General features: G+C 40.9%; 2 protein-coding genes across 2 annotated transcripts in view; both read left to right on the top strand.

The window, feature by feature from the left end:
• Nucleotides 1-5,176: 5,176 nt before the first annotated feature.
• Nucleotides 5,177-24,437, top strand: part of ATP1B3 (ATPase Na+/K+ transporting subunit beta 3) — a 41,284-nt gene continuing 22,023 nt past the window's right edge. The window contains exon 1 of the mRNA XM_060099585.1: nt 5,177-5,518. Within this exon, the coding sequence (XP_059955568.1) occupies nt 5,410-5,518 (109 nt within the window). The 5' untranslated portion in view covers nt 5,177-5,409. The remainder of the gene's footprint in view (nt 5,519-24,437) is intronic.
• Nucleotides 19,879-20,253, top strand: LOC132490857 (transmembrane protein 203-like). The gene has a single exon (XM_060099586.1). The coding sequence runs from the start codon at nt 19,879-19,881 to the stop codon at nt 20,251-20,253; it is 375 nt and encodes a 124-aa protein (XP_059955569.1).

Genomic DNA, 24,437 nt, shown 5'->3' with positions numbered 1-24,437 from the left:
ATATCTATTCTCTGAGGGACAATGATCTTTCAGTGATTTAGTATCACAGTCCTAGTTATAACACCAAGTTATAAATAAGATGCTGTTTTAAGAACTGAAATACTTTTTTCTGTACACACGATTCTAAAATTCAGGAATAGGGGCTTCCCTGGTGATCCAGTGGGTAAGACTCCATGCTCCCAATGCAGGGGGTCCAGGTTCGATCTCTGGTCAGGGAACTAGATACCGCATGCATGCCACAACTAAAGATCCCACATGCCACAACAAAGATCCCACATGCCGCAACAAAGACCTGGCGCAGCCTAAATAAATGATCAAAAAAATAAATAAATAATATTTAAAAAATAAAATTCAGGAATAAACAAAGAGTTTTAGAAAATTAAGAGCCAAAATATCTTGTTTATGCCCACAGAAAGTAGAAAATGGGTTCTGCTGATTGGAGCACATACTCAGCCAGTGGCCTACAACCATTTCTCTCTCATTCTGCCTCATTGAGCTTTGTGAAGTTTTCCCAGAACTTTGCCGTCATTCACTGTGGAAGCAGTATTGGGTGGTGGAGGAGAGATGAGCATTGAATCACTGTGCTGCTGTTTGATACCTTTTTGACCATGGGTGAGTCACTTAATTTCTCTAAACCTCAGTTTCCTCATTTACAAAATTAGGGAGCTAATACCTCCTTCTTAGGGTTTTTGTGAAGATTAAGAAATAAATCACACTAAGCAAGTGGTCCAGGGCCTAGGACTTGGTATGTATAAATGATCATTGTTATTATTACTGTGGGATTCATAGGCATCCTCTATAGTAGGGAAGCCAGGTTTAGCAAATGAAAAAACAAGGCATCCAGTTAAATTTGATTTTCAGATAGACAAGAATCATTTTTTAATGTAAGTATGTCTCAAATATTACATGGAATATACTTATACATATCACCTATCTGAAATTCAAATTTAAGTGGGCATCCTGTATTTTATCTGGCAAAATAACTTCTCTTTTAAAAGGGAGACTTGAGTATGGTAAAGTAAATCTACAGGGAATAAAGCTGTGATTAAATTTGATATTTCATCTGCTCATACTTGGTAGGCCAATATCCCCCAAAACACTTAGTATTTTCTCTTGCAAGTAATGCTCAAGTACCATGTATCAGAGAAACAAATAGTTCCTGTATTTTGGATTAGGAATCAGACTCCCTAACTTCAGGCTATACTACAAAGCTACAGTAATCAAGACAATATGGTACTGGCACAAAAGCAGAAACATAGATCAATGGAACAAGATAGAAAGCCCAGAGATAAACCCACACACCTATGGTCAACTAATCTATGACAAAGGAGGCAAGGATATACAATGGAGAAAAGACAGTCACTTTAATAAGTGGTGCTGGGAAAACTGGACAGCTACATGTAAAAGAATGAAATTAGAACACTCCCTAACACCATACCCAAAAATAAATTCAAAATGGATTACAGACCTAAATGTAAGACCAGACACTATCAAACTCTCAGAGGAAAACATAGGAAGAACACCCTTTGACATAAATCACAGCAAGATCTTTTGTGATCCACCTCTTAGAGTAATGGAAATAAAAACAAAAATAAACAAATGGGACCTAATGAAACTTCAAAGCTTTTGCACAGCAAAGGAAACCATAAACAAGACGAAAAGACAACCCTCAGAATGGGAGAAAATATTTGCAAATGAATCAACGGACAAAGGATTAATCTCCAAAATATATAAACAGCTCATGCAGCTCAATATTTAAAAAACAAACAACCCAATCCAAAAATGGGCAGAAGACCTAAATAGACATTTCTCCAAAGAAGACATACAGATGGCCAAGAAGCACATGAAAAGCTGCTCAACATCACTAATTATTAGAGAAATGCAAATCAAAACTACAGTGAGGTATCACCTCACACCAGTTAGAATGGGCATCATCAGAAAACCTACAAACAACAAATGCTGGAGAGGGTGTGGAGAAAAGGGTACCCTCTTGCACTGTTGGTAGGAATGTAAATTGATACAGCCACTATGGAGAACAGTATGGAGGTTCCTTAAAAAACTAAAAATAGGGGCTTCCCTGGTGGCACAGTGGTTGAGAGTCCGCCTGCCGATGCAGGGGACGTGGGTTCATGACCCGGTCCGGGAGGATTCCACATGCTGCAGAGTGGCTGGGCCCGTGAGCCATGGCCGCTGAGCCTGTGCTCCGCAACGGGAGAGGCCACAACAGTGAGAGGCCCGCGTACCACAAAAAAAAAAAAAAAAAAAAATTGGAACTACCATATGACCCAGCAATCCCACTACTGGGCATATACCCAGAGAAAACCATAATTCAAAAAGACACATGCATCCCAATATTCATTGCAGCACTATTTACAATAGCCAGGTCATGGAAGCAACCTAAATGCCCATCGACAGACGAAAGGATAAAGAAGGTGTGGTCCATATATACAATGGAATATTACCCATAAAAAGGAATGAAATTGGGTCATTTGTAGAGACGTGGATGGATCTAGAGACTGTCATACAGAGTGAAGTAAGTCAGAAAGAGAAAAACAAATATCGTATATTAACGCATATATGTAGAACCTGGAAAAATGGTACAGATGAACTGGTTTGCAGGGCAGAAATTGAGACACAGATGTAGAGAACAAACATATGGACACCAAGGGGGGAAAGCGGCGGGGGGGGGGTGGAGGTGGTGGTGTGATGAATTGGGCAATTGGGATTCACATGTATACACTGATGTGTATAAAATTGATGACTAATAAGGACCTGCTGTATAAAAAAAATAAAATTTAAAAATTAAAAAAAATAAAATAAAAGGGAGACTTGGGTATGGTAAAGTAAATCCACAGGGAATAAAGCTCTGATTAAATTTGATATTTCATCTGTTCATACTTGGTAGGCCAATATCCCCCAAAACACTTAGTATTTTCTCTTGCAAGTAATGCTCAAGTATCATGTATCAGAGAAACAAATAGTTCCTGTATTTTGGATTAGGATGTAGACTTTTCCCCAAACTGAAATCTTTTGGATCAGGTATTATACTAAACTAGGCATGAGTTTTGAAAATACTTACTGAATTATATTTGTATTTAAGTACTTAATTGGAAAACCACAAAGCACTACATATGAAAAGCGTATTAATGACCACAAATGTCTGACAGCATTCAGTATCTTTGAAACACTATTTCATAATGTTCTTGTTTACCATGTTTTCGTTGTATGCGCCAGGTAATTATTTCTTGAAGTGTGCTTATTGTGTTATTGTGTTATTAACATACAAAATAAATAAAGCAGAGGGGTTTTTTGTTTGTTTGTTTTTGGGTTTTTTTTTTTTTTTTTTGCTGCATTGGGTCTCCGTTGCTGCTCTAGTTGTGGCGAGCGGGGGCTACTCCTTGTTGCGGTGCATGGGCTTCTCATTGAGGTGGCTTCCCTTGTTGTGGAACATGGGCTCAGTAGTTGTGGCATGCGGGCTCCAGAGCGCAGGCTCAGTAGCTGTGGCGCATGGGCCCAGTTGCTCCCCGGCATGTGGTATCTTCCCCGACCAGGGCTCGAACCCATGTCCCCTGCATTGGCAGGCGGATTCTTAACCACTGAACCACCAGGGAAGTCCAGGCAGTTTCATATTTTATTCCAAACAGACTCTGTATCTTCCCTCTTACCCAAACTAGAAAGCCTGTTATCAGCTCTACCAATATTTTAGCTGTCCTCTAATTTGTAGTTAGATTTTTAATGAGACAAAAATAGTTAACTACTTCCATTCCTCAGTTCCCTTTCGACCTTATTTATGAACTAAAGAAATGCATTCTAGTCTGCTTGCACGATGTTTTGCTATTTGTAATACTATTTTCATGCCAAATTTTACAAAATGCTTCTACAAATCTTTTGCTGTCATTGGCTCAACAAAGTAACTGGATTTGGTTATCATTCCCAAGGTCATAATTTTAAATTTAGCTTTCATAAGCACAGGGGGAAAAATCATTTTATAATAATATATTCTTCTATTCCTTTTCCATTTGTGAAAAACATAATTCGTAATTCCTTGTTTAGATAAAGTGAGGAAACAAAAGCAATGCCAGAATTTTGTTATCCATTTACTCCTTTAAAGCATTTGCTGGCTGTTTAAACTGTCGGATGGATCACAATGCATCATTCCAAACGGTGAGATGTGTGCTACATTTCTTCATTCATAATTTTTTATTTGCTAATAAAACATAGGCAGTGCTCCATTTCTTTTTTCCAAAAAAAAGAAAAAAGAAAAGAAAGCACCTCCTGCCCAAACTCCTATTTAAGTATTTTCATGCTGTCCCAACAGTCTCAAAGCACTGTACTCTTCAGCTCCACCTCGTGTAGGAAAACATCGACTGCACCCTCAGCTCTGACCAAGGGGAGCAACCAATACAGTGGAAAAGATGAAAAGCCGCGAACAGTATTTAGGCATCAACACTAAACGAAGAATTGATTTCCTGTAAAGAGTCTGAGTGTTTGAGAAAAAGCAGGTCTTGCGGTTGACAGGAAACTCAGGAAAGCATGTGTATTGATTTCATTGATAAATTCAATTAAATCTGGGGAAAACTATACTGCATTTACTTAATACTGGCATGTTTAGTATGAAACTCCCTTTGACCCAAGATTCCCAGTTGACTCCTGCAAAAGGGCGAAGTCAGGGCATTCTCTGAGCGAAGGTATGTAATACACCGTACACCCTCACGAGATACTACAGCGAATCTTTTGGTCACGTCATACAGCCCAGAGGAGAACGCCTGGAAACGGTTTGGGGAGACGGTGGTGAAGTCCCGTCCTCGGTGGACTGGAGTCGTTTCCGCTCTCTGGTAGTCCCGCGCCGCCGCAGGCTAGGAAGCGAGGGGACTCCGGATCCCGGTTGCCCGCAGCATCTCCCCAGAGTTCTTCTGAAAAACCAGCGGGTTAGGGATGCTCATCTTTTGCTTGTCATTATAAATCTGCTTCTTATTAAGCTCTCATGATTTTTTAAGTTGCTATGCGTAGCGTTTGCTTCTTCTGGCCGGGAAGAGAGAGCGCCGAGCGCCCCGGAGCCAAGCCGGGTACCACGGAGCGGGGCCGTGGCCGTGGGCGGGGCATCGTCACAGCGTCCGGCTGCGCCCCGCCGCCGGCGGGAGGCGGTAGCGGCGGCGGCGGGGCCTGAACGGCGCGGGGATTGGTTGCGGAGGGCGGAGACGTCAGGCTCCCGCGGCCGGAGCGGCGGCCCGGCTCGGCGCGGCGCAGCGCAGTCGGGTCGAGCGCTCACCACAGCGAGGAGGTTTCCTAGGCCGTCCCGCCTTCTGCCGCCGTCGCCGGGCTGCGCCGCTCGAGCCCGGACGCGCCTCTGCGCTCCTCGCCGCTTCCACCCCCGCGGCCGCCGCTCCCCTCGACGTCCGCACCCACACCATGACGAAGAAAGAGAAGAAGTCCTTCAACCAGAGCCTGGCCGAGTGGAAGCTCTTCATCTACAACCCGACCACCGGAGAGTTCCTGGGGCGCACCGCCAAGAGCTGGGGTGAGCGGGCGGCGGTTGGGCGCCGGGGCCGGCCGCGGTCCGGGGGGGCGCTGGGCGGGGTCGGGTGGGAAGGGAAGGCGGGAGGCGGCTCCCCGCGCGGGGGCCCCGGGAGCCGCCGCTGCCTCCGCCCGCAGCGGTTTTCGCCACGGCCGCCAGACTCGAACGCGGGCGGCGGCGCCGGAGGAGCAGCGCGGCCCCATTCATTTCTCGCGGGGTCGGCGGCGGGCGAGCGAGGCTGCGGGGCCCGCTGGCAGCCGCCGCCGGGCCGCGCCGGTTCCTTCCTCACTGCCGGGAGCGGGCCGCACGTGCTGCCCGGGCCTGCGGCGCCGGAAGCCGGCAAACCCTGCCTCGAACCCCGAGCGCGTGGGGGCCGAGCGCCCGGCCTCCTTTGTACGGAGCGCGCCGGCCCGGAGAGGCCTGGCGGAGGCGGCCAGCGGCGCCGAGCGGTTTGGGGAAGCCCGACCTTGCCCCACGCCCGGGGAGAGGAAATTTCCACTCCCGCCGCTATCTTGTGACTCGTCCACGCTGCCACCCCAGCAGGTCGGAAGAGTGTGAGTGTTAAGTGTGTGGTCTGCACGCATGTTTTAAGCACACAAGTACACGGTACACGAAAGTGCACTTGAGTTTGGACAGTGAAAAGACCTTTGAAAAGGTTGCTTTCTCCCTAATTCCTTTTTAATGACACAGGTTTTCTTACCAACGTGCTTCATTGGGGGAAAGTAAATCCGGTCTGAATGGCACAGTTTTTTTTCCTGTTCCTTCAAAACGTGTGATGATTGAATTTGCTAGCAGTTTTCCTCTTCATGGGTTCTTTGTTTTAAAAGAAATATTTAAACCATCCGCCAGTGTGGTGCTGCTTTAGAGTGACTCTTTTTTTTTTTTTGAATAATTATGCTTATGTCTGAATAAGGACTAGTGGTCTTCCTTCTCCCCCCTTTACATTAAGTAAACTAGTTTTTCTTTCCTTTGGAAAAATATATTGTTAGTTGGTCATGACAGACCTTTTTTTCTGAGTGAGAATATTTCTAGAGTTGAGAACTATTCGGGCATGACATTGTCAAGAGAAGCACGAGGAGAGTAAATTTGCTCTGACTTAGAAAATAGACTGGCTGCTGCTTGAAATCGGCTCCTCCAGAGTGGAAAGGCGGCTTAAAGTCCTATCACAAGCTGAAAGGGGCCTTGGAGGTTTTTTAGCCCAAACCCTGCTTTAGAGACGAGAAAAATGAGCCCCAGAGAGGTTGCGTTTTTGCTTTATGTAAAATTACATATTCCAAAGAGCCAAGAAAAGAACCAGTTGTCCTTTAATCCTAGTCCAGCGGTGGTATTATTTTACAGATGCCTTGCCTAACTGCATGGTAATCACTCAAGATTTTTATTCGAATGGCTGTCTGTGGGGAACCCACTAATGTGATGAGGAAATAGATCTTGCATCTGGAATTAAATGGGGGAAAAAACTGTAAACAGTTATTATTGTTTCTAGAGTGTACTAACTTTCTGCTGAAGGAATTTTTGAGTGGTGGAGAGTGGTTCATTTGTGTAGACTACCTTTCTCAGTGCCTTCTCATTTCCAGTAATAAGTATCTGCACTTTGTGTTAGAATGACATTTCTTAGTGCAGGTTGTGCTCCTTATTTAACCTTTGTATTATATGCTTTTGGGGTAGAGATTTTATTTGGTACGTGCATTTAAATAGATAACACGCACAAATTATCAGAGTATGCGGCACCCTGTAAGGGCAGTGGGAGTAGTACAAGTAAAGCTGGGATTAGTTTTGGAAGGATTAAAGCAAGACCTTTTTTTCAAAATCGAAAATATCAACAAATAGTAAATTTCTGGGTTTATTGTAATAATAGTAAGCCAGTGGAGAATGGCATAAATAGGTGAAAGCTATCCATAATCCTATCCCAATATAAGGGCACTCACTCCAAGGAAATGTGGAGGAGTGGTGCCTGGAGGCTGAAGTCCATACTCAGCTCACTGAGCTGTGTACCCTAGAGCATGGGGTCTGCCTGGAGAAAGCATATCTTCTTGTAGTTCTCAGAAAAGCAGTGTATGAGTGAGCTGCCTGATCTCATCACCCCAGAGATGTCCACTATTCATATTTTGGTATATGTCTGGGCAGACTTAAAAATGTATATAATGTTATTATTAATTTTTTTAACAAAAAGAGATCATACCGTAAGTGTTGCTTTATAATCTTTTGAGTATATTGTGGGCATCTTCCCATGTTAATAAATAAAGACCTATATCACCACTTTTAATAGCTGGCTAGTGTTCCATTGTATAGTTAGATGTACTGGGATTTTTTTTTTTTAAGTTTACTAACGTGTACCGTATGTATACATGGGAGATACCCAGGGTAATAGGAGTAACTCCTGATTTTTTTTTAACCAGTGCATTATTGTATGTATTGGTCCCTCCTCCTCCCATTCCCTTCATTCTTGTACATTTTTGCAAATTTATTTCCTTGAGATATGTTTCTACTGGTGGAATTTCTGGGTTGTGGATAATATTATGTACATTTTCTGAAAACATGTTATACGCTCTTTTTTTAAACCTCATTTGTGCAAATTTTTTCGCTTAGTCGCTTTTGAAATTAATGCAGGGGGAGGGGGATTATTACATCTATTTTTGACCTAGGTAAATTTGCTGGGCTGCTGGCATATAGAGAAAACCTTTCTCTACCTCAAGGATTCTATAAAGACATTCATTTAAGATGTTTCCTGATTTTATTTTTTACATTCAAGTCTTTAGTACATTTGTCCCATGTAATCTGAGGTTCCTCTCCAAGTGCATTATATATGTTAAAAACACATGTTTAAAAAGCAGTTTTGCAGTTTACCTTGGGGATAAAGTGAAAATACTACGTTTCATCTCATTGCCTTATTTAAAACAGCTGTGTGAAGAATTTGATTAGCTTCTTGTATATTTGGCTAATATGTGACACTTGGTTACAGCAGTTTCAAAATGCTTATATACATGTACTTACCTCATTCCATTTTCACAGCTTTCTAACGCACACCATGTAGGTGATCGAAGTGTTCCTAAGAGCTGTTTTCTCAAGCTGGACAGTAAGGACGCATCAGGAATAAGTAGTTGCCTTTTATGAAAACACAGGACAAAGAAAATTTAGCACCTTGTGGCTATGTTGCAGATATTAAACCTAAATGCATTACGTACAATTAGAGTAAAAGGCAGCTCAAGATCATCTAGTGTTATTTAATTGTAAACAGTGGACCATGTGTTGCAGTTAACATTTTTAAAAATAATGAAATAGAATAGAAAAATTATCAAAGTTTATTCTCCCTACTAAGTTTATTCTAAGGGAAAATGTCATTCTGTGAAACTTTTTGTATTTTGGATATTCAGATACCCTGATGTAAAATGTATTTCGTACTGTGGCTCACAATCAAGAAAAGCTTGAAAGCCACTAATCTAGTCCTGTGCCCTCATTTTCATACGTGAGAAAATTGAACCCACAGATCTGATCTGTCAGAATTCACTTACTCAGCTAGTGATAGAATCCTTGGCCTCAGACTCTCCAAGGACAGAGCTTTTTTTTTTTTTTTTAAACATGATGTGATGTCATTGAATGACATCTGCTTGTGGGCTTCTTTGGAGTTCATTATCTTAAGGTTATCTGTCAATAAATGCTTTATTTTAACATGGACCTAAAACTCAAGTTACTGATTCCAAGCAGGGTCAGGATTCTGGACCAAAACTACTAATATCTACATTTTGTTCATGTGCTTCTCTTTTATTATAGGTCCATGACATGCTGTTTTTTCAGTCACCTGCTCCCATTCTGGGTTATGCCTCAGTAAATGCTCTGCTTTGGAGATCAGGCTCCATCCCATCTTGGGTGTCTGACTGTAGGGGAGAAGGCAAGTGTGTTTATTTTCCCAGCTTTGTAAGGTATTCTTTGTCCTGTGGAGTGACATATTAAAGAAACTTTACAAAAATTTGCACTGTTGGGAAAGTAACAGGACTTGCCTTCCCCTGTGTGCAGGGTATAAATGAAGGGCAGTGGTGGGTGGGTCAGCGGCAGCAGCTGAGGCTAACCGCGCTGTCCCCCAGCAGGAGGCAGCACTTCTGGACCGCTAGTGGGAGGGAGGGAGGGGGCAAGTGTGTGGGGGATGTTCCCGATACCTTTGTGATTACAGTAGGATGTGCTTTACTGTGTTAAAGAGCAGCCTCCCCTCACCCCGAAGTAATTCCATTTCTTTGAAATGGACTTTTGAATTTATATTTTTAGAATTAATTTAGTTGTATTAAAAGAAGTTTAAAAGCCCTCCTGTCCTTCGTAACAACTTTATTGTGATTTATCATCGTGTTTGATTAAGGACCGTTTAACGCTTTTATGTTCCAAACACTTTTATTGAAATATGCCAAGAGTACATGGGCAGCACACATGTATGAGCAGGAAAAAAAATCACATGTACAATAATTTTTAAAAAGTGAAGGTTAATCTTAGGAGATATCAGTTCCCCTTCCCCTCCCCCTTTCGACTTCCAGCATTTCCATTATGGTTAAGCCTCTACTAACCTAGCATTTTAAAAAAAGGAATTGTGTAATAGGAGGGAAAAAAATTAACTTTGGAAGATAACTTTATTATGTTCTAATTATGCATTCATTACATTGATTTTGAAGTAAAACCTGTCATCTTTAATCACATAGAGTAACCACTGTTAACATTTTCCTATGTATAAAGTTTTTTCAAATGTATAAATAAAATTTGAAAATACACAGTTAGATATCCCTAGTTTGATCACTTAACGTTTAAGGGGAATGTTTTTTATTCCTCTGCCACTTTCTGTTGGGGTATCCCTGGCCCTCTCCATCACCTCTGTGGGGACTGTCCACACTTCCTGCTAGAACTTACATGTTCTGGTGGCTTTAGTTATTATCTCCATTTGAGACCCCCAAATCTGCATTTCTAGTCCCTAAGACTTTTGTATTCTTATTACCAAACGCCTGTCAGAAATCTTCAGTTGGACGTTTCATGGGCACCTCTTCGTGTAACTCTGTTGCCCTCGGGGCTCCTTAGCGTGATGTGCAGACTCTTTGCAGTCTGGCTGGCATATTTCTCTCCTGTCATCTCTACTGTTCCACATAGTTCTCTCCCACTGCTTTTGGGCCTGTTTCCTAGCTTCCGAGCCTCTCCTTCCTTCAACTTGGCCTGGCTACTCAGATGTCAGCTATGATGGCCTGATCTCTGGTAAACATTTTCGAACCATTCTTTGCCTTGAGACTGGGTCAAGTGCTCCAGTGTATTCTATGATACCTTTTTCTAGTATAGTATTTATGACTTCAACAGTATTGTTGTTGCCCGCTTATTAGACATAAGCTTCTTATTCATATCTTACCCGTCTTGAATTCCCTAACACCTAGCCTGTTGCCCGGCACTTAGTGGGAATGTAATAAAAATTGGTTGAATGAATGAACAGTATTATGAAATGTTCCCAGTCTAATTAAATGTAATTAGTCTTCTGCAACATTGTTTTTAATGTCTTTGATGGTTTTGGTGTATCATAGCATAATGGTTCACCCAGTGTTTGGGCATTGTCCTTTTTTTTTTTTTTTTTTTCCTTTTGGCTACAGCACTGATGGTTTTCATAGTTCAGTGTTCAGAAAAAGCTTCCACTTAACTTTCTCACGGGAGACTCAGCTGAGTTTGACATGCCTGGGTCGTGCATCTGATTAGGATAACAGAACCAGGGTAATTATCCAGGCCTCCTGTGTCCTGCTTTATTGCTCTATTCTGCTGCTTATATGGCTCTTAGGAGAACTTCATAAAGATTTTTTTTTCTTTTTAAACTTAACTGCTCTCAGATTTAATGGGGGTTTATTTAATAGTGTCATCCTCTCCCTACAGGGTGCTATTTAACTAATAATATTTTTAAAAAGAATTCCCTAACTTAACAACCTCCCCATATCTGTTTTAAACTTTGTAACTGAGTCATTGGTGGAGCTGGCTCTTAGTGATGACTTCCTCCTAGTATTTTGCTGATGCCATGATAAGGAATTGACCCTTGTCCACAGCATGAGGTACTTTTCTTTTGATGGTTTCTGGCCAGTTGGCAGTATCTGGTCTGTAAAAGTGGCCCTTACCCCTACTCCATACTTCTCTAGCCATCCCTTTCCTGGTTCTCTTGTTTCCTAGATGTAGATTTCCCAGGTGCTGTCTTTGGCCTTGTTTTCTCTTCATCTTCTTCATCTCATAAAACAATTGCAAAGATTACTGACAAATTTTACTTCTTGGTTAACATCTCTCTGAGATTCCAGTTGCTTCTTGCATATCCCATAAACCTGAGAGTGAGGCTTAAACAACTCCAGTACCTTGTTTAACAACTGATAAACAGAGCTGTTTCCCCTTCCTCCACTGAAGTTGTGAGTTGCTTCTGTATTTGCAATTTTTGAAGATTATCACTACCATTTCTGCCATCTGGGCTCTGAACCTGGCCAAACCATGCCAATGGTACTTCATAACATCTCTTGAATCTCTTGGTGACCCACACCCTCATTACCACTGCTACAGTTAATTCAGGAATTAATTTTCTCTGACCTACTCACCACTGCCCCACCTCACCCCACCCTCCAGCATCTTGTGAAAACAGGCATTCAGAGGGAGCCCAGGGTGCTTGTTTTTTCTAGCTTCATAATGCTAACCACCTGTTGCACATTGCAGAGCCCTCAGTATTCCCACCAATCCTGCCCCACTTTTTCAGGATCTGGTAGTGCCTTTTCTTGTAAATTCTCTGATTAAAAAACTTAAAGCACCAGATGAAGATCTTTTGTAAATTTCTTTCAAAATTGGTCCTAGTTTAAAGAGACCACTGGCTTTCCAACTTTTATCTGCTGCTTATAAAAAGTGTAGTGTTGTTGACTGGGGAAGTTGGGCTCTTCTGGTGCAGCCCCAGAAAGATCCAAGGAATCCGTTGGAATCATTGTGACCTAAACCAGTGTAACTTCACTGCTATCAGATTATTTCTAAGGCTGCAGCTTCGGTCAAGCTACTCCCTGTACCCCAAGGCTGTTGGGATTCCCCACTGCTTTCAGAAGGTTTAAATCAGTTCCAGACAGCCTGGTATTCCGGATATATTACATAGTGGCTTAGAACTACATTTCCAACCTTATACAATCTGTCATTTTACACCCTGCTCCCTGTGTACCACATGTCATAGCCAAATGGGTCTGTCTGAGGCCCCTTGGTCTAGGATGCCCTGCTCATTCCCTCTCCCGTGCCCTTCATTCTCTGCATCATAACTTCTCTCCTGCTTCATAGATCTAGTGCCCTCTCTGCCATAAGCCTTCTCGGACTTGCCCAGGTGAAAATAATACATTTGTCGTCTCTAACACCTAAAACTTTTGTATCCTGGATTAGAGTTGTTTATATACATTGTTCCCACTAGCTGGATGTTCTCACAGGGAGGAATCACAGGTGCGTTTTATGCTACAACATCTAGCACATAGTAAGCACTTACTATTTTTTTGATGAATCAATTGTCATTTAGTCAGTTTCCACTTGTGATTCACCTGGTCGTTGGGCTAAAGTTGAGAGTATTTTGATTAATTGGTATAGCTCCACACTGTGAAAGTCTTGTTTGTGGAGAAACTTGCTCATCATTCCCCTCAGCTCACCATGATTCTGTTCCACTAAATTTCTAATTCATTGAAGTTTCCAGATAGGGCATCGTAGTCAAAGTGAGCCTGTGGGCCTATGTATTTTTGCTTGATAAGTCTTAGAAGTTTACCAGTATACCGAGAAGGTGTTCAGACTAGGACTCAGAATATAGATCTGAATTAGAATTCCACATCTCCATCTAAGCTTAGGTAAGTCATTAAAAATCTCTTGGTCTTAGTTTCCTCTGTAAGGGAGAAGTTGCACGAGATAGTTTCAGATGTCACATTGGAATGAAAAACAAGGCCTATATAAATGCTTTTGAACAGGAGGCTGCAAACTTTTTCTTTAAAGGACCAGATAATATTTTAGGCTTTGCCAGGAATACAGTATGTGTTGCAGCTACTCAACTCTGCTGTTAGTAGCTTGAAAGCGGCCGTAAACAATATGTAAACTAGTGGCCTAGCTGCGTTTCAGTATTTTATTTACAAAAACAGGCAGCAGCCATGATTTGCTGACCTATGCTTTAGAAGTTAGTTAGTGGTCAGCGTAGGCTAATCCAAGAAACCTGAACGTGTCTTAAATGGAATGTGGACTCCTGGCTTTGTTTTTTTCATATAACAAAAGTAACTTCATTATTTGAGTTTTTATAGTACAGATGTGAATAGTCAGTAAGTCCACTGTCATCCTCAGCTTCTTCCCTGGGTAACCACTGTTACCTATCATACTTTTTAAAACATATGTGGTATATCCACTTTGGATAAAGGTCTAATAATTTCCTGTAAAAGTAAATATATACTTACCCCATGATCCCCAGCAGTTTACCCAAGAGAAATGAAAACATATGTCCACAAAAATACACAAAATATTCATAGTAGCTCCAAACTGGAAAGAGCCCAGGTGTCCGGCAGTAGAATGGATAAACAAACCAGTGTCCACACAGTGGAATACTACTCAACAGTAAAAAGGAGCAAACTACAGATAACACAAAACATGGGTGAATCCCACAATTAGGCTGAGCAGAAAAGAAGCTTTACCGAAGAGAATATACTATATAATTTCATTTCTTTGAAACTCTAAATCAAGCAATACTTACCTGTGCTGGGGAAAAGCCCAGAATGGTGTTTGCCTCTAGGATGGTGGTCATGGGGATTGACTGGGAAGGGGCATGAGATAGGGTGATGGCAATGTTCTGTATCTTGATAGCTGTTTAAATCATAGAGGTGAATGTATTTCTCAATAACCGTGTCATGGTACCTTGGAGGTGTGTGTATTTCACTAAATGTAATTTTCCCTCAATTTTAGTTAATATACATGTTGAAGTGTTTAGGGGTTAAGTGTACTGACATCTGCAACTTGAAATTCTTAAAAAAAAATACATGGTGAATAGATAAGAGGTAAATATAGTAGACTTTACTGTAGAATCTAGGTGGGGTTTATGCGTGTTCACTTACATTTCTTTTAACTTTTGTGTGTATTTGTAAATATTCCTAATTGGATGTTGGAGAAAAAAGAATACATAAATATATTCATGTTTCTCTTCACTGCCTTCTACCAGTCGCAGTCTTTCCCACAGATGATTGCTTATCAGTTTTCCTACCAGTCCTTTTTCAACACACTTATATATGTGTATATGTATATATGTGTGTGTGTGTGTGTGTGTGTATGTGTATATATGGACTATGTAGGAATAATTAATTTTCCACTTTTACATGAGTAATAGGAAGAATGTATGTTCTAGAACTTGCTTTTTTTTCACTTAATATGTCTTGACTGTTTCCATGTCTCTCTCTCTCCCCCCTCCCCAATTTATTTACCTCATTCCTTTGAGTCATTGCATAATATTCCATAGTGTAGGGATATATATCCAAGATACATGTATATATTTCTTTGTGATGAATATTTAGATTGTTTCCAATTTTTCTCTTGCAAATTGTGCAGTGCATGTGTGCAACTATTTATCCAGGGTAGTCACTGAGAAATGGAATCACCAGTTTATAGTATATGTTTATTTTTATATTAATTTATTGTCCTCCAGTAAAGCTGTACCAGTGTATACTCCCACCAGCAGGGATCAAATTACCTGTTTCCCTTCAACTTTCTGAGCATTGGTTATCATCACTCTTTAAAAATTTTTGCCAGTTTGATGGGATGCTGGTGTCTTGGTTGGTTCAATTTGCAGTATCTCTGATAATTGCAACTTACGTTTGCTCAGTTTTCGTTTCTTTACAGCGACCTGCTCATCTTTTTGCTGTATTTTGTCTCTTAATTCTTTTATTTCAAAAATTATACTTGTTTAAATAAATATTATCACAAATTTAACAGCCTCTTATAGGCTGTTCCTGATCACTTATCCCAAAATATATTGAATAATCCATCATTTTCTCACTGATTTGAAATGCCAGCTTTGTTACATGGATTTTATATGGATCCTTTCTTGATTATTGTTGTGTTTTGTTATTAATCTGTATCTCTGTTCCTGTGTCATTATCACTCTATAGCATGTAAGCTCTATGTAAGTGTTTAAAATAAAATAAATTTGAAATCTGTGCGAGTACCATCTGTTTAGTTTTGGTATCTGGAGAGTGCTAGCCTTATAAAGATTTAGGTAATTTACGGAGCATACAAAAAAGATAGCTTGTGTGTAGAGAAAGAATCTACTTCTTGAAAATTGGGAGAACTAACTAAAGCCGTTTGGACATAGTGTCTCAGGGATAGAGCTCTGTTTATTTCTTGTAAAAACTTCTGATTTGAATATGTTTATTTTCTTTAAAAATCATATATTTCATCTATTTTCGAGCTTACTAGTTGGAAACTGGTTTTATTGATAAAATTAATGATTTTTTTTTGCATTTGTTTACATTAACTTGTGCTAGTATCTTAAATCTCCTACTTTCCTTGAATTTATTTTAGTCTTGAATTTAAAACCTGGCTTTTTGGTTAGTCTGGTTTTTTAGTGAATGCGTATAAGGCTATGGATTTTCCTTTGTGTTCTTCTTCGGCTACATGATTGTTTTGAATTTTGCATATTTTGGGTTTTGTTGTCTTTTTAATCCAAAGGTTATTTAGCAGTCCATTTTCTAAATTTTTGTTATACTTCTCTAACATACTTTGATTTTGAAAAATGTGGCCTCTTTTTTTTTTTTTTTAGGTTATTTTTTATTTTGGTTTGGTTTGGTTTTTTGAAATTTAAGTCATGGTCAGTTTTGAGGCAATGTTCCAGGTTTATAAAGAGTATATTTTCTGGTGACTACAAAGTTTTATATATATTAAATAACTATTAGTTGTGTTTTTAAAATATTAGCCTTTTTGTTATTGTTTACCTGATCTGTGGATTTCTGGAAGAGGTACGTTAAAATCTCTACAGATGATTGTGATAAATTTTGCTTTACATATCTTAAGCCACTTAGCATCACAAATGTTCGTGGCTTTTATGCTGTATCTTCTTGATGTGTTTTGTTTACTTTTTATTAATAGAGAATATCTTTGCTTTGTTAATACCTTTTGACTTGAATTCTAAATAGTTTGCTTACAGTAATAAGCCACATCTACATTTCTTTTTGTTAGCCAAGATCTACTTTATTTTCAACCAGTATGTGTTATAATTTTAGGTTTTTATCTAAATAGCATTTATTTATAGTGCTATAAGGTTTTCTTTAACCCACTTTGAGAATGTCTTTTATTAGACTACTATTAAATTATTCCTACCTTAATATTTTTGGGATTTTAACTTGTTATTAAATTAAAATCAAATTTTAACTATGTAAAATACAGACGAATGTAGTGGCAAAAGGAGCTCATCGGCTGGCTGAAGGATGTATGGATTGTGAACGGGCACAAGGAACCTTTCAGAGGTGATAGAAATGTTCTGTATCATTAGTGTAGTGGTGGTTTCACAATACATGCAACTGTCTACTCGTTGGGATTGTGCACTTGGAATCAATGAAAATTATTGTATGTAAGTTATTCCTCAGACCTGATAAGGAAAAGAAATTAAAATCAACACTTACTTAGATATTACCAGCAAGTCTTACTGGTTTCTTTGCTCACCATTGCTTTATATATTTTTCTTCTTTGTCTTAGATTTTTAAAGAAAACTTTAAAAAATGAAAAAATGTACAATTATATTAGCTTTTTCTAGAATTTAGTCTGTGAACTTTGTCCTTTTCTTTCAGGTTAGATAATATATAAGTTTTTCTTCCAAAAAGAAGGAAATGAAGACAGTGTAGCTAAAACTTAAAGCCTCCACAGTTTGGAATATACTGTTTTATTTTTGGCTGATGAGATATCTGTCAGTCATATTTCTCTGCTCTAGGTAAAACCCGTTTTATCTTTTTATTTTATTTTATTTATTTATTTTTTTTTTGCGGTATGCGGGCCTCTCACTGTTGTGGCCTCCCCCGTTGCGGAGCACAGGCTCCGGACGCGCAGGCTCAGCGGCCATGGCTCACAGGCCCAGCCGCTCCGCGGCATATGGGATCCTCCCAGACCGGGGCACGAACCCGTATCCCCTGCATCGGCAGGCGGACTCTCAACCACTTGCGCCACCAGGGAGGCCCCCGTTTTATCTTTTTAGAAGCTTTAAGAAATGTTCACTTTATTTTTAGTATTCTGAAATTTTACCTTTTTCTATCTAGGTATAGGGTGTTTTCTAGTATTTTTCAATCTTTTCCAATCTAGACACAAAATGTGTTATTTCTTTGGGCATTCATCCCCATCCCCTTTTCTGGTGGAATTCCTGTTAGATTTATTGATATTCTGGTTCTGTCTCCCGTGTCTCAACAATCTCCGTACACTCTCTCTCTGTCTTTTTGCCCAGTATTGTAAAGCACCTTGGTTTGATCTTTTAGCTCACTGAATTTTTCTTTGGCTTGGCTAGTTCTCTAGGTTAGGCCTTCTTCCAAATTTTTGTTTTTTAAATAGCATTATTGAGGTATAATTGTGACATATGGTAAACTGCACGTATTTAAAATTCAAATGTGTAACTTGAGTTTTTATGCGTATTCACCTATATGCATATACATATATTGTACCCATGGAACTATCACTCTAATCAAGATAATGAAAATATTCATCACTCCCCAGATTTCCTCTTTCCCATTTGTAATCCTTTTCTTTCCCTACCTCCCCAGTATCCAGGCAAAAAATAGATCTGCTTTTTGACAGTTTAGATTAGTTTGTATTTTCTGAAACTTTAAATGCATGGAATCATGTAGCGTGTTCTCTTTGGGGTCAGGAGTGCTGAGTTCTTTCATTCAGCACAGTTATTTTGAGAAGTAGTTCATGAATAGTATTCCATTGTATTATATGCCAGAATTTATTAATTCATCTGTAGATGTGCTTTTGGGTTGTTTGGAGTTTTTAGTGATTACAAATAAAGCATTTACAAATATTCATATACTTCTGCGAATGTGTGCTTTCGTTTTTCTTGGTTAAATACCTACCTAGGAATGGATTGGCTGGATCCTATCGTAGGTATATGCTACTAACTTTTCAAAAAATTGTTTTCCAAAATCGGTTTTTGTTTTGGCACGTTCCCACCAGCAGTGTATTAGCGTGTCAGTTGCTCCGCTCCTAGATCATCGCTTGGTATGGTCAGTCTTTAGAATTTCTAGCATTCTGGTGAGCATGTAGTGGTTTTGATTTGCCCTTCTTGGATAACTAGTGATGTTGAGTGTGTTTTCATGAGCTTTATTGTTTTGCAGTTCTCATTACATCTTTGATGAAGTTTCTGTTCAAAAGTTTTGTCCATGTTTTAGAAATTTGTTTTGTTGTAAGAGTTCTTTATATATTCTAGATGCAAATAAGTAATTTATTGGTTTCATATTATGCAAAATATTTTTCCCAGTCTTTGGTTTGCTTTTTTGTTAGGTGTCTGGATTTTTTCTTATTATTTGACTCTTCTGCAGTTCAGCTTATCTACTAAGTTTAAAAATTTTAACAATCAGAATATGAGATCAGATTTTGAAAAATTATCCTCTTATACTCTGTATTTTAATTATATATTCATGCTTCCCCCCCTTGTTCTGTACCCTGTTAAAACCCAGTTTTTTCAGGCATTACTTTCTTTGTTGCGTTTGATACTTTATTGGATTAGTTTTTCTTCTCAATATTTTGTAATTATTGGTTCTCTGCACCTCTTCTTTGTACTTAGACTTCCCTGTCACAGCATTCAGGGACGAGGCATAGGTAGCCAAGAGCTGGTCAGGTATGGAGATTCTCTCCACTCCTTTAGATTTTTACCAACCCATCCAGGACCTTGCCCAGTTTTTATCCCAAGCCCCAGTGTTCCCTTCGTCATAGCATGTACAAAAATTAACACACAGTGGATCAAAGACCCAGACTTAAAGAGCTAAAACTAAAAATTCTTAGAAGAAAATGTAATTGCAAGTCTTCATGACTTTGGATTAGGCAGTGGTGTTTTAGATATGATACCAAAAGTCAAGCAACCAAGGAGAAAAATAGATAAATTGGACTTCTTTGAGATTAAGAACTTTTCTGCTTTAAAGGGCACTGTTGGCACCCGGCGGGGCATGGCGTCCGAGCAAAGTGGGCGTCGGCTGGTGGCCAGTGCTGAGTCCCGAGCGGGGGCCGAGAGCCGGGGCAGGCGGGGCCGCTTTCTGCCTCTTGCTGGCCGTCACGACGACGGCGGCAGGCGCCAGCGAGGCCCGTGGGGAGTGGCGGCGCAGCCGGGCGGGTGGGACTGTCGCCCGGGCCCTGGCCCGCACTCAACCGGAGCGATGCTTTTCGTGCTCGGGGAGCTGGTGCAGTGGCTGGGCTTCGCTCCCTTCGAGGTCTTCGTGCACCTGTTGGCCCTGTCGTTCTCCGTGCTACTGGCCCCGCGTGTGGACGGCCTGGCTCCCGGCCTCTCCTGGTGGAACGTGTTCGTGCCCTTCTTCGCCGCTGACGGGCTCAGCACCTACTTCACCACTGTCGTCTCCGTGCGCCTCTTCCAGGATGGAGGGAAGCGGCTGGCCGTGCTCCGCCTTTTCTGGGTCCTCACGGTTCTTAGCCTGAAGTTCGTCTTTGAGATGTTGTTGTGTCAGAAGCTGGTGGAGCAGACTCGGGAGCTCTGGTCCGGCCTGATCACGTCTCCGGTCTTCATTCTCCTGTAGCTGCTCATGATCCGTGCCTGCGGGTCAGCTAGCCTCGCAGAAGATAAGCTAGAATGCGGGACCCCAGGCTGAGGTCCCACTTCCGCCACACCAGAGGAGAAGTTGGGGTCTGAAAGCCAGCTTGTGCCCTGCTGGGTGCCCAGCTTCCTCTCTAAAAGTCATGTCTGAAATTGTTCCCTCAGCAGGGCTGAAAAGAGCAGCCTTGATTCTTAAAATGTATTCCCTCTTATTTCATGCTTTGAATAGCTAATCTTGAATTGAGATCCTGAGAAGGCCAGACAGTCCTGAACTCCTCTGACAGTTGGAAACTGCATATAAGTAAAGTGTCCTGATGGGCTCTGAGTATTTTCATGGATCCTGGGAAAGTACCCACTGTGCAAAGGCTGCAAAGCTGGACTCGGGATTTCCCCTGGCCAGCAGTGCTGACCTGAGAGCTTACTGCCCCATGCCCCCAAACAAGACTTCCTTAGACGCTTGAGCTCTAAAAAGTGTAACCAGGCAGACAGGAGTATGTTGAATAAGCATGATCAGGACCCTATCTGGGTATCTGTCGCCTGAGAAAAGAACTTGCTTTCAAGGCACTGCTTGGTTTCCTATCCCAGCAGATTGCAGTGCCACAACTTTTCCACCACCTCGTGGCCAGCACTCTTAGCACACCTGAGACCTTTAGGCCACCCTAAGGGAGTAGAGAGAGGAATAGGTGCTCTGATGTGCATAGCCATTGAGACCTACACATGGGAAGTTTGCAGATGGTCTCAGCCCACGCCTGTCGGCCTAAGGGCTTTGGTTTGATGCCAGTCGGATGCCAAATGAGAACATTTGCTGAGATAAAAATAAGAATGTTTTGCTGAAAAAAATAATAATAAAGGCCACTGTCATGAAAGTGAAAAGACAACCCACAGAATGGGAGAAAATCATTGAACATCATGTATCTGACAAGAGGCTCGTGCCTATAATATATAAAGAACTCTTAGAACTCAATCAAAAGACAACCCAATTTAAAAATGGGCCAAGGATCTGAATAGACAGTTCTCTAAAGAAGATACAAATGACCAATAAGCTCATGAAAAAATGCTCAACATCATTAGTCATTAGGGAAATGCAAATTAAACCCACTAGGAAGTATTAATGAGAATGTGGAGAAATTGAAATCCTGCTGGTGGGAATGTAGAATGTTATAGATGATTTGGAAAATAGTCTGGTAGTTAACTCAAAATACTAAACAGAGTTACCATATGACCAAGCAGTTCCACTCATAGGTGAATGAAATGTGAATTATACCTCAATGAACAGCGCCTTATAAACATTTGAATATACAAAGGACTTTAAATTTGTACCTGTCCATATAATTGATTTTTTAAAAAATTATACCTGCCTCCGCTTTAAGTTTTTTTTTTACCTATAAACAGGTTGTTAATTTATTTACTAAGGGGAAGTTGTTTTTCATCAGAAGTCTCTGAGGTTAAGGCATAGTCTTTCTATTGTCTAGGTACCTTCAGGTCGCTCGGAAGTTTGCAGAAGTAGGGAGTCAGATCACACGGTCTCAAAGTGTGTTGAACGGGTGTGGATGTCCAGGCCTTGATGGAGCCTGATGACTTGCCTGTTCCCTGCTTACGTCACCTAGCGCAGAGGCAGGCATGGTACACTGAACAGGTCCCACCTGCACCACCTGGTGCTCAGGTAGGAGCTCAACTGGTTTCATCCCTGTCATTGTCAGGAATGCATCTGAGTGAATAACTGCAAGATACTGATGCACAAGAACAGCAGTTGACAACTTCTGTTTTTATTTTCAGGTATTTTTTTCCTTAGTTGTAGGAGAAAGGCGGTTAAGTTGATAAAGTACTGCCATCCTTGTGGGTGGTCTTTCATATGTGGTTTTTACAAGTGAGGTTAATTTCAGTTTTTAAATGTTAAGTTTGTTCTTGGCGAGAGGATCTTATCAAGCAGGGGAAATTGGCTTCAGTGCTGAAAATCACTTGATCTACTCGGTACACTCCCTCCATTCAAAATGGACTTGATGGCCACTAGAACATGGCATCAGGTTTGGGACATGGCTGTTCATCTGTGCATCTATTTTATGAACCTAACTTTTTTTTTTTTGAGATTTTTTTTGATGTGGACCAGTTTTAAAGTCTTTATTGAATTTGCTACAATATTGCTTCTGTTTTATGTTGTGGTCTTTTTTTTTTTTTTGGCCCTGAGGCATGTGGGATCTTAGCTCCCCGACCAGGGATGGAACCCGCACCCCCTGCATTGGAAGGTGAAGTCTTAACCGCTGGACCGCCAGGGAAGTCCCAACCCAACTCTTTATAGGAAGTTTTTACACTTTTGTTCGTGTTTGCTCTATGTTCATTTGCTTTGTAACCGTTTTTATAAATCCGCTTTATATTCTTTTTCCTGAAAATGTAAAATCAAATTTGAAAATGGTAAGCATATTTTCAGATGACTTTGAAACACCGCTAAATAATTAAACTCCCGGCACTCCTGTTTTAAACGTCTCCAGTTTAACATCTGCCGCGTCAGGTGACAAACTCCTGTGGCCTCAGTCTGCCTGCTCTGTAAGCGAGGCTTCATTGGATGGAACGCATCCCCCACTCATTATCACATTTATATATTTGTACCCTGGTCTGCCCTGTGGAGGAGTTTATCCATTAGTTCCTACAAATACCCAGATCTGAAAGAATGGTTTTTCTCCTGTATCTCATTACACCATCCTTTGGGCTTTGCCCGTATTTCATCTACCGCTGTAGTAAACGGATCACTTCTTTGAGACTGGTCTTCCTTTGTGTTTCTGCCACAGGATCCCTCTGTGTGGTAGGGAAGTGATGCTGTCTGGAGGCGACCTCCTGTGCTCCTTTCTTCCTTCTGTCCTTTCGCTCCCTATTCTGGCTTCCTGGTAATCGGGGCAGGGGGAGGATGGGGAACGCTGGTCTAAATGAAAATGAAATTGCGTTAACTGTTTCCCCTTGGCTTAAAAAAAGGGGAGGCAGTCTCCTGGCCCGCAGGTAACAAATGAAAGTTATCCTGCTTTTGCCACAATCTGTTTCGGGGGTCACAGGGTCTTTTGAGCATCACAAGAACGTTGTAGAGCCACTCCACAGAAGAAAGATGGATATATTCAGAAATGTATTATTACAGAAGTCATAGAAGCTCTGAAGTTGATCCTTCTGGGGATGAGTGAGGGTGAAGGGTCCATAGATTCCAGGTTAGGAACCCCTGCTCAAGCCCTTCTGCTAGGACAAATATTAATAAGCAGGTTTATGTTAAGACTGGAAAATAAAGCTGATGTTAACTCAACTTTGGGGAATTAAGTGTTCTTTACTATTGCTGTAACTGGGGATTTATTGAATATTCTTTGATTAGGTTTTTTTTTTGGCCGTGCTGCATGGCATGTGGGATCTTAGTTCCCCGACCAGGGATCCAACCCATGCCCTCTGCATTGGAAGCGTGGAGTCTTAACCACTGGACTGCCAGGGAAGTCCCCTTTGATCAGTTTTTAAATGTTCAAATATAAATGTGTGGCGTTAACAATATATTCTAGTATATAATCTTGATGGTGACCACTTACGATGTTAGATCTTTGAATATAGACATTTGAGAAAAATAATTCTAGATGTTCACAAAATAAATCACTGGCTTAGGATAGATCTTAGTGTTTCCAGATTGTGAAGAAAAAAAGGTTAAGCCCTTGATGTTGACACTTGCGTCTGCCAGCTCTTGCTGCGTGCTTAGCAGTGGAGTTGTCAAGTCCCACTGGTTGGGATGCTCCTCTCTTCACTGTTGCATGACGCTTCCACTCAACCAGTGTTTCCTAAACTTTATTCATTGATACCACCTTCATGATTTACCTTCTCTGCATGTTTCCTGGCTATTCTCTAAGTCAGCTTAGTTTTTAAAACCCAAATTTATGCTAATAATTACTGTGAAATACAGGGTTGATGTGCTAATTCTTTTTTTTTTTTTTTTTTTGGCCGCCTGTGCGACATGCAGAACTTCCCCTAGGATTGAACCCGTGGCTCCTGTAGTGGAAGCACGGAGTCTTAACCACTGGACCACTGGGGAAGTCCTATGTGTTAATTTTTTTGTTTGTCACATATACATACTGGGGGTTTTGTCCAACCTAAAATCATCTTTTTTCTTTCTAGAGAGCATTAACTCCATTTTGGGAAATACTCCCTTATGTG

This window comes from Mesoplodon densirostris, chromosome 5 (assembly GCF_025265405.1).
Source record: "Mesoplodon densirostris isolate mMesDen1 chromosome 5, mMesDen1 primary haplotype, whole genome shotgun sequence".
Taxonomy (NCBI): Eukaryota; Metazoa; Chordata; class Mammalia; order Artiodactyla; family Ziphiidae; genus Mesoplodon; species Mesoplodon densirostris.
Note: the sequence above shows the minus strand (reverse complement) of the source record. Positions and strands in the feature narration are given on the sequence as shown.